The sequence below is a fragment of the Aptenodytes patagonicus genome, chromosome 1, assembly GCF_965638725.1.
Source record: "Aptenodytes patagonicus chromosome 1, bAptPat1.pri.cur, whole genome shotgun sequence".
NCBI classification, from domain to species: Eukaryota; Metazoa; Chordata; class Aves; order Sphenisciformes; family Spheniscidae; genus Aptenodytes; species Aptenodytes patagonicus.
In genome coordinates this window covers 16706271-16721447 of record NC_134949.1, presented here as the reverse complement: position 1 = coordinate 16721447, position 15177 = coordinate 16706271, and the positions used below count along the sequence as shown (strand labels likewise).

General features: G+C 40.6%; 1 protein-coding gene across 2 annotated transcripts in view; it reads right to left on the bottom strand.

The window, feature by feature from the left end:
- Window positions 1-8100: 8100 nt before the first annotated feature.
- Window positions 8101-15177, bottom strand: part of CPNE8 (copine 8) — a 117781-nt gene continuing 110704 nt past the window's right edge. For both annotated transcript variants that reach the window (XM_076328923.1, XM_076328926.1), the window contains one exon: window positions 8101-10055. In XM_076328923.1, the coding sequence (XP_076185038.1) occupies window positions 9867-10055 (189 nt within the window). In that variant the 3' untranslated portion in view covers window positions 8101-9866. The remainder of the gene's footprint in view (window positions 10056-15177) is intronic.

Here is a 15177-nt window from a genome sequence, read left to right as displayed (position 1 = left end):
AACTGATTTCACCTTCCCCTAACCCTCACACGTTTACAGCTTCATCAAAAAAGCGGGTTCAGTACCATTTGCCTCTGCCTTTGGTTTCTCCAGCAGTAACTTCTGTTTCTGTAGATGATGAAAGACTAAAGGACCGTCGCCGAGGATATCCTAAACTCACACCCACGACCACCTGCTGTCTCCAGGGGCTCCAAGTGTCCTTGGTGTAAATTCAGCAGTATCCCTTGCCACATACTGGCCGCTCAGGAGCTGTGCAGGGCTGAGGAGCAGCTCTAGCTCCTTCCCATTGAAGCCTGTGCCTCTCACAGCATCCTGCTCTGCCAGTCTCAGCCATCTCCTAAAAATCCGGTTTATCATTTTGTGGAGTATCTGGGAACCTCAGCCAGCTGTGAAGCACAGCAGGAGCCAGGCTGCTTAGATCTATCAGCATGCATGCGTGAAGGAAGAAGTGTGTCAATTGAGGAGGACATCCCATGCTGGGAGATGTCCTGGGGGGAGGACGGTGGGCAAAGAGGCCCCAACCTGGGCAGGAGTGGACATGGCCCTGGTAGCTCTGCGGCAAGCAGCTGTGGAGCTCTTGGCGAGGGTGTCAGCTCTGCCAGTGGCATTGCAGAGGGAGAATCTGCTCTCTGATGATACGAAAATCACAAATCCTTCTTTTACTGTGTTTTCTTCAGCAACTTTTTCAATTGCCATTCATATCCCTCTCCCGTATCATCCCGTCAGCTCTCCACCATCTTTCAGCTGCCAGACACATTTAAGGTGCCTGCCAGGCTCCTGGCAGCAATCTTTTTCCATCCCTCAATCCCTCCTGCGCTGCCCATAGCCAAGTGCTGCCGCAGAGGTGAGCTGGGCTCATGGCCCATGGTCCCCATTGCTGTCCCTAGAGCTGGGGCAAATCGTGCCACAGGGCCCCAGCTCTGATGTCTTGGATGCAATGAAGTTGGCACGGGTTTTGCATGTCAGTGCGGTGGACGATTGCAAGTTAACACCTTGTGCTGGGGTCCTTTCCCATGTCCACAGTGGCTACTAATTCATTTACTTTAAAAAATATGTATTACACTTGTGGTCTTATACTAATTAGGCCTGCTGCTATGATTCTTCATTGTAAAACGGGGGCTGCCCCTTTTGGAGAGGCGGGTGGGGTATTGCCCCCCAGCAGCCCTCACTGCTTGCACCACCCCAGCTAGGCGAGGGCAGTGGCAGGGCCACCCACCTCCAGCCACTGCGAAGCGCTGGGTTTCCAGCCCTCACCCGCCTGCACTTCTGGAGGAATAAACTTTCCATTACCTTTTCCCTCACTCCATTTTCTCCCTTTACAAACCGAGACTACTACCTCATTCTCCGGTAATCACAGCTAGTCACTCTCATTTAGCTTCCACCCACAATACAAAAGCAAGCCCTAAGTGCCGTGTTTAGCACCAGGGCGTGCTCGCTGGTGATGGTGGATATTTTCCCCTTGCTTCCCAAAGCTTTCTTGGTTCACTGATGTCCCAGCTGCTCCAGGATGGCCTTACAGGACACTTTTCCATGAGAAAATGGTCCTAAATGGTTGGCTTTTACCTTATTTGCTGTGATGCTCCTGTGAGTATCCTCAGACCTGAGCACTGTCCTGCCCTTCCTGAAGCAGAGCCAGGGGTGCGTGTGCTACCCGGGGTACCGGCCGCAGAGCCGCGCTGGTGCGGGATGCCCAGGGCACGTGTACTGGCTGGGAAATGCTGTTCTTAAATTGCCATCCGGCTTCTGGCACACGACTTGGCAGCTCTGCCGGACACAGCACTGTGCGGGCCGGCTGTCCGAGCTCATTAGGACCTCGTTGACTATCCCTGACTGGGCTGCGTCTGGCTCTGCAAACACTGCCATCACTGCGGGGGGCCGTCGGGCAAGCCTTGGAGAGCGGCTCCTGCCCCGTGCCCTTGATCCCATACAGCACTTCTGCGGCACCAGGAGTTCAACATTCATTTCATGCGGTTTCTTTCTATCAGTCCCAGACAGCTGGTGTCTCCGTGGCTCCCCCCGCCTGGCGTGGGGTGAGGAAAAATGCCCACGCACGGCTGGGGGGGAAGGAGCTCGCCTCTGCGGAACGGGCTTGGGGGTGGAAGAGAAGGGAGGAAAGGGAGGGAGAGGAAGGGAGCACCTGCCCACAAAGTACAGCAATACTTTAAATATCCTCTTTTTCCTATTTCAGTCTAACAGGTTTTAAATAAAGCAACGTTTCAGCTGGTTTTGCTATTGTTATAAAGAGTTTTTGGAACTCTGGTACTTCTTTGCAATGACAGGTAATAGACAGATCTATTGATAATGACACAGTGCCTGCATGAACGAGCATTTAAAATCTCTCCTTACTGTGAAATACCTAACAGTGCCAGAAAAAAACCTCGCTAATACTGTGGGTGTGTGCTAAAACATGTGTTTCTTTTCTTGCTAATTCTTTCAGGGCAATGGGAAATGTTGCAGTGCAGCTGACAGCATCTCTCAAGTAATGAAATGCTGCGATTCAATGGTTTTCCACACTGGCAATGGCATCACCTTCTTCCCATTTGTATTCCTCCAAGAGGCTTAGCAAGATGAGAAAAGCTACTTCAGAAGCAATTGCAGCGTGTCTGCAATTGACTTGTGGGTTTGGGGCTTTTTTTAAGGATTTATCTGCTGTAATACCTCTTCTTATGCTGGAGGAAATTTAGCGAGGGGTAAATAGCTAATTTCATTAGCAGATGTAATTTCTCCATAGTGTGAGTACTACTGATTGAATCACAGCATAAAATGCTAAAAAGGAATTTTATTCTAAGCTTTTTGAAGGGCTACCAAAGTGGCATTTGCAGAGGAGATTTGTATACGTCTGAGTTAGAGAAAGGTGACAAGTTTTGAGGAGGTCTAGGTAGGAGAAAAAGAGAATGACTCAGGTTTAAAACCAGTAGGGTTTCTTTTATCAAATACTTGTCATGGTTGCAACAAAAGAGTGTCTGCAACTCCAACTGGAGGAGCAAACCATTAGCTCAACAGAAGGTTAGTGGGGGACATCATTATTAACCGACAGCTTGCATTGTAAAATGATTTTCCCTCCACACCAAGGAGGCATTTATCTCTGAATTTTTACATGATGAACATGCAAAGCACAGCTTTAAGGGCATCTGATAATGTTAATCCAATTATAGTTCTATTCCAACATCCCTTAAATGCTTCTTCAATTCTTTTATCAAGAGACTTTATTCTCTATTACGAGTGAGTGAATTAGAGAGATGAATTCTATGATTCTATGATTCTATGAAGAAAATACCAGTTCTTGTTACTGAAGAAACTGGGTGTTTCAGTATAGCCCGGAGCTATTAATTCCGAGGATCCAACAGCATATTCTGTCGCCCTCCCTGTAAAGGAATTGTAGGGAATATTTCTGTTGGTTTTTTTTTGTTTAGCAGCCCATATGCTTAAAATGTGAGTTCTAGCTCCCAAGCTATTATGCATAAGTCACAGTAGCACATGTGATGTTCATTTATTAAATGACAGGTAACGATAGCTGGCTAAGTACATCGAGCCAAGGTGTCATGACTGTAGACCTGACTGTACTTAATTATCAATGGGAATTTGAGGGCCAGTGACATCAAGAGCTAAAGTAGGCAGAAATTTTGGTGCCCAGTTTGCAACGCCAGTGACCTGGCTTCCCAGAGTACCCAGCACCATGTTGTAGGCCATGCTGGACACAGAGATCCTTCTGGCTCCATTGCTTTGAGCTCATTTCTGAGACTCCTTGAACTCTCTGGTCTTCCCTGAACATGTGCTTTCGCATCCAGCTGGAAGCACTGACGACAGCAGCGAGCTGGCCATGCTGCTGGCCTTCTCCACTGCCCATGCTCCGAGAGCCTCCGTAAGCAGTCTGGTGGAGGGGAGATGTCTCATGCTGCAGGTGAGAAAAATGGAACATTGGGGAATTAAATTCCCAGATATTGCAGGCAATAACATGATGTCAGCTCTTTCATAAACTCATTTTCTCTTGGAAACAAGCCAGATTTACTGCTGTTCCAACACCTCACCGCAGTTATGCTTAGAAGCGTCAGATGTGCAGACAAGGACTCCCATCTTGCTGTCCCCTTGTACCAACTTGCTTGGCATGTCTTGCTCCTCACCTGACATTCACCATCCTGGTGCAACCACCATGAGACTTTTCCCTCCTCATAGCCTTTGGTCACACACAGGGGCTGGCCATCTCACCTGTCCACTGAACGGAAATCTCCTAAGAGCCTCCCTCTTCACCAGCCCGTTGAGTGCATCACTTTGAAAATGGGTGACTGGGAGCATACACGTATTTCAGATGAAATCTCACCAGAGCTCCCCTCAGCCCTCCTGGTGCCTTCCTACCCACCCACCCACTCCAGTCCTCCTCTCCCAATGTATTATCCTTGCCTCTATCTTAATTAGGCCGCCTACATTTGCAAGACTGACAAATGGGGCTTCAGGAGGATATTTAACTATTTAATGTATTATTTCCCTGCTTGGAAGGAGGCCACACAACTAGGCCATCCCTAGCGGCCGTCCAGCCTGTTCTGAACAATTTCTAAGACAAAGATAATGTAATTCCCCCAAGATGCACTAGAAGGGGCCTCCAGTTGGTTAGGGAGGTTTGTCTATCAGCCTGTAAAAGCCTTCCTTGCTGCTAAAGATGATAACGTCGCCCGTCATTGCTGACCTTTGAGAATTGCTCATTATAGCACCCCTTTGCACAGACACACAGTTAGCACGCTCCCTCTGGTCTTCTGCATACAAAACATACCCAAGTGCTTTAACTTTTTCCTCACAGGTTAAAAACCATCTGCTTTTTTTCTCTCCTGGATTCTTTCAAAATTGCCTGCATCATCCTTAAAGGGTGGCCCCAGGGTCCAGACACGACACGGTGCCAAGCTAAGGCTTCAGCATGGCTTAGCCTGGAGCGATGATCATTTCCCTCCCCATACGACCACGACCGCTGTTAACATCTTCCAGGGTGATCTTTGCTTTTTATGCAGCAGTATCACAATTTGATTCATATTCTGTTTGGAGCGCAGCTGTAATCTGCAGATTATTAAGTCCAGAACTGCTGCTTATCCAGGTATTTTTCATTTTCATTTCATTTGTGCTTATTTATTTCCCTCCTGAATGCAGTATTTTCCACTTTTTTTTCACAGCAGTTTATCTCACCGATTCCTGACCTTCCCTCCCATTAATCAAAACCATTTTTGAATTCTAATCGGGCCTCCCAGCTTGCAACCCTGGCGAGCCGATACATTCATTGGTTTTACAAATGTAGCCTCTAATCCCTTTGTTAATTGCATTAATGACAATATTTGCCAGAAACAGCCGTGAGAGACTCCCGCTGGGCTCCCCTCCTTTCCTCCAGGTTTGACAACCTTTTTGTATTTTCCATTCCCTCCTGCTCACAGAAAGCAATCAATCAAGGCTGCGTGCTCACTCCTGTACTTTCAGGGGCTTTCTGCCAGTGCCAGTATTTAATGACATTGTGAGGGGATTATTCACTCCCTTCTACGCAGCGAAGTTCCCCAGTCTGCAGTACTCCTGTGCTCACGGAAGCTAGCCAATTCGCTTCCGCCTGAATTCCCTTTGGCTGGTGATTGCGTCCTGATGGCCCACTCAGTTGAAGACACAGCGTTCAGCACTAATCACTTTGCACACCCAGTCAATTGCTTGGATTTCATGATGAGCCTGAAGCAAACCGAACTACATAACAGCCTGTGGCACGGGGACGCAGAGGCCACCCAGTTATGATGACAATCATGTTCCTCTCGAGGCTGGGCAGAATTTTTGCTCCCTGGGGAACAGACCAATGCACAAGTGATGGAATTGCTCAGTGCACAGCCACAGCCCGCCATGGCTTGGGAAGGCTGTCCCACCACCCGTGGTACACACGGCACTAGGAATCACACTGCATGCTTGTGGGGCAGGTATCTCACAGCAGTCGTACACCTTCTGTAGCACGGCATCTAGAATCACAGAATCATAGAATAGTTTGGGTTGGAAGGGACCTCTAAAGGTCATCTAGTCCAACCCCCCTGCCATGGGCAGGGACATCTTCAACTAGATCAGGTTGCTCAGAGCCCCGTCCAACCTGACCTTGAATGTTTCCAGGGATGGGGCATCCACCACCTCTCTGGGCAACCTGTGCCAGTGTTTCACCACCCTCAGCCTAAAAAATTTCTTCCTTAGATCTAGTCTAAATCTACCCCCCTTTAGTTTAAAGCCATTCCCCCTTGTCCTGTCGCAACAGGCCCTGCTAAAAAGTCTGCCGCCATCTTTTTTATAAGCCCCCTTTAAGTACTGATAGGCTGCAAGAAGGTCTCCCCAAAGCCTTCTCTTCTCCAGTCTGAACAACCCCAACTCTCTCAGCCTTTCTTCATAGGAGAGGTGTTCCATCCCCCTGATCATTTTCGTGGCCCTCCTCTGGACCCGCTCCAACAAGTTATTTTGTAAATAGATTTACTATTTGCTCATTCTTTTGTTCAAAAATGGACTCAACTTTCCCTCCCTTTCTAGTATGGGGTTTACTAGGCTTTAGCAGTCATAATTTATTTTGTGTTTTTCTGTCCTTTTTCACACGTATCTGTGCTATCTTGTACATTTATCCATAGCAACATATCCTCCCTTTCTATTCTTGTTGATTTTTCTGTTTAAAGAACTTCTGACACAGTCATAATAGCCTCTTACTGTGCTCCTTGGTTTCCCACTGCATTGGCATAATTTGTCATTATATGTCCTTTTATTAGTTCTCAAAGATGATAATCATTTACCATTCTGATTGCTTCAGCCATTTTATGAAGTATACTGGACTGAATTTAATCTGTCCGTACTTAGGTGACAATTTCCAGCTTTTTAAAATGTGTCTTTTCAGAGAATACCTGCTCTCCTGAACTCTGTTCCTCTCCTTCACATACCTCACTAAACAAACCTTTTTGTGCACAGAAGGGAGCTGATTTGAAGTCCATGTAAATTCTATTGTATAGGTTGCCATCTTTGCCTAAAATTACAAAATTCTATTTTGTAACTAAGATCAAACCAGTTTCTTCTTCCAGATTAGCAAACAATTCCTCACTAGTCAGAATGAAACCTAAAATAGTCACTCAGATTACATCCTCCATGAGACAGTGTCCTTCCTCATTGTAGGAACATTTGTACAGTTTGCACCCTGCCACAGCATTTTCTGCACATATTACAAAGAAAACATCTGTTCCAAGATGGATACCAAAGGATGAGAGCTTTTGTCAAAGCCAGCAGTTTCCCTTTCAGGGCAACTCATTTGTCACCTAACATGTCACATTTTACCTTTCTTAAACATAAATACTCTCTGCTACTCTTCAGTCACAGAGAATTACCAAGTTTTGGTAGCAGCTAGCATTTCTTGGGAAGGAATATGAGTTTTGTGTTCCATTATTCTTAAGAATAAAGCCAGAAGTAAAAATGGCTGCATAGGATATTTTGGAGAAATTCAAGTTCTGACCATTAACTCTCATCTCTAATACTGGAATGACCGAGGCTACTAGGTGAGTCTACATCATGATTCTCATACGCATTACAGACTCAAGATGTCAAACAGATAGGGAATGTCACAAGTCTGGAAACAGTCTCCTTTTCCCACTAGAATACTTAGTCCACTGATCACATCTATTTCTTTCCATTAAATATGTTAGAGTTAGAATCCAATACCAGACAGAAGAAAAAACAGCAGTGCAGAATAGAATAGGCTGGTACTTAGGCTGGATAGAAAAAATAATTTTGATTAAGTAAAACCTATCTTTAAAAGTTCCTTCACTTGTTAAATGAGTTGTTAAATTAGTTGTGAGACTCATCTTTGGATTAATAAAAGGTGCTGGTTAAATGAGAGCTAATAAATGACTCTAAACTGAATAAAAGAAGTTTGTAGTTTTGGCCTTAGAATGAAAACCTGTTAAATACATGGGCCACTGGGAACCAATACAAATGTCAGCATGAAGATTTGTATAACCAAATGAAACAACAGAAATAAAATATCAGTTCAGTTATTTCTAAAGTGCCAACACTGTAAGTACGAAAAATAAATGCAGAAGATAGAAGGAGAACACCACCACCATTCAGTAGATTTAAACTCATTCTTTATGATGCACTTTCATCAAAATTTGTAGTTGCCAGGTATCAAATTTCATTCATGCAACATCAATCCACTAATACATATTTTGGTGAGAAAATTTAAGTCCATATTTATGTAAAAACTGTTTTGAAATAAAAATAAAACAAGATTTATTTTTACAAAAAAAACTTTTTTTTTTTTTACTAACAGAATAATTATCCGGAAAAAGTAATTTCCCATGTGAGATAGTTAAAGGAAGTTAAATATATTTAAAAATGGAAGATTCTGCATTTACATAGTTATATGCCATTAATATTGAAGATATGCTTTCTGGCAAAAAACTTCTCATGCTTAAAAAACGCACCTTAGGTTTATACTGTACATTACAACATACAGTAGTAAGAAACAGAAGTAGTAAACAGGTTATATGCAAAGAAAAAAAGTTACATTACAAGACAGTTACAACTGTGACAGAAAAAAATTAAAATGTTCAGTTTTAACAGTATTTGAAGGCAATTCACAATCATTTCAGGAGTTTTGTGAAATTTAAGGCCATTAGTTCTAAATAAAATGTATCTGACACAAACTCACAAAACCGTGTATTTTGTAAAAACTGTACATGCAAAACCATTTTATAATTATATATGAACAGGCATATAATAAAATTTTTGGGTAGTTCCGTACACAAAATTGTGCACAAAGCAACATGGTTGTGCAATTTTTAAACTAGTTAATTAACATTATCATTCATGCACCCTGAATGGAAATGTGATTAAATGACAATATTAAACCCAAATATTAAGAGCCAGCATCCCTTTGAATGGGCAATCTAGACAAAAAAAGTTAAAATTTTAAGTTAAGTTTAAAACGGTCCATTATAAAACATCTGCTGAAATCACTCCAAAAGACTTTTCTGATGCAAAATTTCCAGTGCTTTAAGGAATGCATGATAAGATTCAATGAGCTCAGTGAGTCAACTATACAATACTCTGCTAGTTCTGATTTGAGGTAATGTACTTTAATTACTTATAGCAAGTAACTCTTCTAATTTGCTTCAGTAACTAGTTTAAAAAACTGTAAACTTAGATAAACTTAGAAATTGGAGAATCTGAAAAAATACACATACCTCCCCCTCAAAGTTTCGAGTTAGTCGTAAGTCGTGCAATTATGTTATTCACATTTTAGGAGTTTATTCTCAAACTGTGAGATGAATGGATTACTGAGCACTGATTGAAGCAATTCAGGTATTGGAAAACACATATATTTGTCCTTTTCTTAGCTTTCATTTGTATTTGTCTGGACAAACATTCAAAGAGATATTGCTTCTCTTGTTATCTTGTGACAAACTATTGCACGCTAGAAGACATGTGAGTCAATATTCCAAACTTTTCTTCTTAAGAATAGTTATAAAAGTACTGAAATTTAAAAATAGTAACATGTAAACATTGATACAGAGTAATAGCATTCCTATACATTTATATACACACAGTATTCAGAGAGGACAATATCTTCTGAGTTGAAATCCTGACTTGTGCTTTCCCCTCCAATAAATACATCAAAAAAGTAGGGTTTTTTGTCAGGAAAAAAAAAAAAAAGACGACGACTCAGAGAGAACATCAACATTTTGCTCCTAGCATTTAGAAGCTTTCCAGTTGCTCATGCAACCATAGGAGAATTTTGGTATGTGAAGAGAATTTTTCTAGCTCCAAAAAGTTACCAGAAGCTACTGCTGCATCCAGGGACTCTTGACTTGTGATAAATGCTAAGCACTTTGGAGCAGTCATATCTGAGTCTGCAACACATGAATCGGGGGTGTATAGGGTGGTGGTGCAGGTGATGGCTTTATTCCTCTGACTCTCATGTAGGACAGAAACTGCTCTGGGATCTCAGCTAAAACATCTTTAGCAAGTCTTGCCATGCTTAACACGTGGTTTCCACTTCTGTCAATGTAATCTCGGAATGGCACAAACTACAAAACAAGAGAGACATTCACAGAGGTCATTATGCAGACACAGAATACATCTTACAACATAAAAATAAGAAAGTTTTATCTAGGGAGTTAGAGTACGTGAATATGCTACCTTACACATTTTATATATACATATAAGTATTTTGTATTTTATATTATATATTTTATATACACACATTGTATCTCAATTTTTAAAAATTCGTCTTCTAATGGAAACACTGTCATGCTTTCACTTGGGTGAAGTACTTCACATAAGCCATGGCTAGCTCAGATTGCTAATTACATGTTTCATTGATATATTTGGTTTCTCTCTCAACCCTTTTCATACAAGAAGGTAATTCTGTCTCAGAAAGCTATTCTTAGCTTACATTTCCCCCTGCTCGTGGGGCTCTCCTACCAGACTACCTCAGCTCTGGCAGTCTGTGAATAGAATTTTTGCCATCTGAAGTGAACAAAACAGAAAGGCTGACTTTATATTCTTGACCATTATACCTAGTAGAACTATGAACCACCTGAACACTTTTTATATGATACTAACAAATGCATAAAGAATCTAAGCAAAAAGGGTTGGATTCAAGTAAGAACTTGTTATGTGATACCCAGATCTGCAACACCTAAGAAGTTAGATACTCAGCTCTGGCTTGGATTTCATACTAATTAATGAGACGCTTGTGCTACTGATATAGAAAAAAGAAACAATCTAGGCTCCTTGATTTTTATTCACAACAGAGAGCATGCAGAGATGTAGTGAGTTAAGCTAGCTAATAAGTTACACCAAAGGGAAGGCTGATTTGAAATTCTGCTTCTTGCTCAGATTTTGGAGCCTATCTCAGGGCAACAGCTGGGTGACTTTTCAAAATTGGGATTCAACGTCCAAAGCTACTTCTGGTACTGATATGCTAGGCTATGCTATGCTGGAATTCAAAGCCTAATGGTGCCTCCCTTCCCCCCCGACCCCCTCACAAAACAGGGAAGATTTAATTGTTAACTGTTGTACTCCAGGATAAAACTAGAACTGATGGAGCAGTCAGACCCACAGATCTCTCATCTCCTGGCTGAACTCTAAAATCTGAAGACTCTTTTGTCCATTGTACCAACCAGATAAATTTTGCTTTCTTGGATGCACAGCATCCAAGGCTACAGATTAAATTCCATTTTCTAAAAAGCATTGACGTTTTCAAGATTTAGGGGAACACTCAATTACAGTGAGAGTTTAGCCTACACTGTATTTCTGAGATCTTGAGAGTTTTCCAGAAAAGACAGAAATAAACAAAAGAAATCTACTAAATTTATTAAACAATAAAAAAAAAACTCTTGGGGAAAAAAAAAAAAACAAACAAAACCCCAACCAAAACCAAAGACAACATTTTAGCAATAAAGAACTTGAACTCAATTAAATCATTTTTACAACAACAACTTTGGAAAGCACTTCTCACCCTGGACTTATGAAACTTATCTAGGCATCAATCTCCTACTAAAAGGTGTTTAGAATTCAAGTAAGAGATGACTCTTTGCATAACTCTCCTGAAAAGGATCTCAAATTGCCAGAAAAAAGGCTTCAAGCCTAGGTATTTGAACTATGTTGAATTAAACTGAAACCTGTCACAAAATTAAGTGTAAAAAGGTACTGATTAGGGCATTTCCCCAAGAAGCAGTAGGTCTGCAGTTTCTTAGAAGATGATGACCTAGTCTCAGAATTGTTGAAGCTAGAAGTGACCTCTAGGGATCCTTTAGCCCAACCTTGCTGCTCAAGCAAAGCCAGCTAGTGCAGGTTGCCATAGTCACGAAGACTACAAAAGTAGTCAGCAAGACTATTCAATGAGAGTAGCCTTTATTCCAGGTAGGAGCATCCTTTAGCTCTTCCTTGTGTTGCATCCAAGAATGTATCGGGCATAAGGGCAGGAGAACAACAGGCAAAAAGGAACCCGATTTTAGGGTATTAAGCTAGGAAGCAAGGTATCTGCAGTGCCATAATTAGCTGTCTTAACTATTTCTGTGTTTACTCAGTAACTCTTCAATACAGGAGACAAGCACATACTATGACATTTACTAGTACTGACTCCTCTATTTCATAAAAAAAGGTCTAGCAGTTTTCAGAAGCCAGCCCAGCACTGCCCTGTTTCAAGCGGTTGTTCCTTCTTAAACTCCATCAACTTTTCTGTAAGAATACATCTGACTGTCCCCAGAACCATGAAGTTAGAAGAACAACAAAACAAAACAAGTATCTCTGTAGCCTGCTGGTCTACACATTCAGCTGGGAAGGGATAAGCTTGTTGTTCATTTCCTCCTCGTGTGGTTATTCATTTTCTAATGCAATGTCAGTCTTATGTAAAAAGCATATGCAGTCTGAGTTAAAGAACAAAAGGAGTCCCATCCCAAGAGATCACCTTACCCATTAGTCTGTAGACATGAAAACTCAGACCACTGTTCTGCAGCAAAGGGAAGCTATTTCAACAGTGTAATTGTTGAAATGCAATTATACAATATAGATGGCCTAAATTAGTACTCCCTCCCCTCTCCTTACGGTATATAGATGTCAGAGGAGCTGGAGGAACTATGGACAGATAATCATACATACAGATATACAAGGACAGCTGGCAATGACAGCAAGGTCTAGAGCTAACCTGTAGAAGAAGCAGAGGTGGCAGAGGAATAGAATGAAAGATGTAAGAGAAACCAAAGGGAAACTGATGGAAGGTAAAGTGCTTCTTCTATAGTTTGAGAGTTTAATTTAAAAGGCTAATATACAACATTTTCAAGAGAAACAATAGGTACATTACTATGAGTAAGTATTTTCCGAAAACTTCTTAAACAGAGGATAACAAAGGAGCAGACATGAAATAAACTGAGAAAGAATCGGTACACATGTAATACAGAGTCCCTACAATACGTATCTACACTAGCAAGGAGGGAATAATGAAGGTCATGTCTTTACATGAATTGCAGTCAGTAGTAAATATAATAGATACAGTGACTCACTGTTAGCAGGCAAATTTTTCCTTTACTAATTTAATTACAATATTTCACAATACTGACTTAAAATTAACAGTTAATTTCACTAGCTAATTTTAACTAACCTAATGCACAAAAAAGATAAACTTTTTATATTTGAATAGTTAATTTTATAAAAGCAAATCAGTTTTATCCTGCCAGATATAAAATAAAGGTCATACCAAACCTAAAGGGTTTGACATTATCCCTTTTTATTTATTTAGCTAGCCTATAATGTATTTGTTAGTATTTAGACAGAAAAAGAGCACAAAATAATACTGTCTTCAGGTAATTCAATATGGCTTGGGACAAAGTTCTGACTGAAATATGTTAATAGTAATTAAATGTTTTATTACATTTCTGACATGCAATGAATTCTGAAGAAATACAAATGGTATTCATTGTATATTATTTTTTATTTCTCAGCAGAAATTAGAATATTTCTGATGCAAAGCATTTTCACAAATCTTGTTTATAACATTTGAAGAACTCTATCCATTTATGCTCTTTGAATGTAAAAACAGCAACTTTTGGAGCTGCTGTTGTTTGGAGAAATTATGTATAATTACATTGCGTATATTTAAATGCATTTACACGTAAGTGCAATGCATGCCAGAGATATCTGAATTAGCTTTAAAAAATCTGACATGGCACAGGGCTTTGCAGCAATACCAGTCTGGGGTACAGAAACACTTCCAGATCTGGAGGCAGATCTCCACACATTGCTCTGTTGAACAGCACTGACATATATAGCATAACAGATTACAGACAGCCTCTCTCTACCCCAATATGGACTACCAAGGAACATTATAAAGGCTTTGACAAAATGAGAAACATTATTTCTTGCCTCCTGTTCAGCTCTCCAGCTTCTCCTCATCCCTACTTTTACAATTACCTTTTTGACAACACTGACTAAAGCAGCCAGGATGTCTTACTCTTGTAAGAGTTTTGATACGTCACTCTCCCATCAGTTTTCTCTGTATGTTGCAGAAATGAAAAAAGTCTCTTTTTCAGTGATTAGAAAAAGTAATTCAGGAATCTATGACTTTCTTTAATGTATATGCATACAGATTATGAAGGTAATTTAATTGCTGTCATCTTATTCTCATTTCTGATCCCCGTTTAGGAAAAACATAGAGGGGGAATTTTAATGTAGTATTAATTGCACTGAGAAGCTTTAAGACTGGGAAAAAAGATCTGATCATCTTAATTTCCATATAATTATGCAGACTTGTTTATTTTGTATTCTAAACAAAAAGAACTATAAAATCAGGTGTCATATACTTGTTTTGAACACTTCCTTGGATTGAGATATTGTATCCACCAGCAGTTATCAAATCCTTATTCACATACCAGTATTTGCAACATTAAACACTTTGAAAAGTTTCAGTTCCTGCATATATAAATGAAAACAAATATACACATTCCAAAGTTCATCAGCTGCAACCTGACCTTAATTATTATTAAAACATTATCACCTGCAATATGAGCTATTCATATGGCTCAGTTATTCAAAATATGTATATATCCTACTAAGCAATAATAAAATAGAAATCCAACCTGGCTTGGAGAGAAGTATAAGCAAGAGCAAAAATAAGTGAAGACTATTTATTTTGACAAATAGGAGGAATAAAGGGAGAAGAAGAAATGGCAGATCTAAGGTAAGGTTTGAACCTAAGGATGCCTGTCAGTGTTTAAGAGGCATTTGGACAATGCCCTTAATAACATGCTTTAACTTTTTGTCAGCCCTGAATTGGTCAGGCAGTTGGACTAGATGTCCGTTGTAGGTCCCTTCCAACTGAAATATTCTATTTCATAAATGTATTCAGACACTTCCAGAAAAATATGCCTTCCATAAAAGATTTAGCTTTAGACAGATATCATTCTTTCCACAGTCATCAGGTTGATCCAATTTTTCAGTAGTTTGCTGCTTTTCAAATGTCAACACCAGCACACTTCTTTAATACTTTATTTTAGCAAGCAGGGATTAGTGTGTTGAGCCATCAAATGTCTTTCTCTTTGTTTGGTTCCACCTTAGTATCCCATGAAAATAAAAAATGCATAGCTAGTTAATTTTATTTGATCAAGAAAATAATTACGAAATAAAGTCTGTCCAGGGGGTAGGTAAATC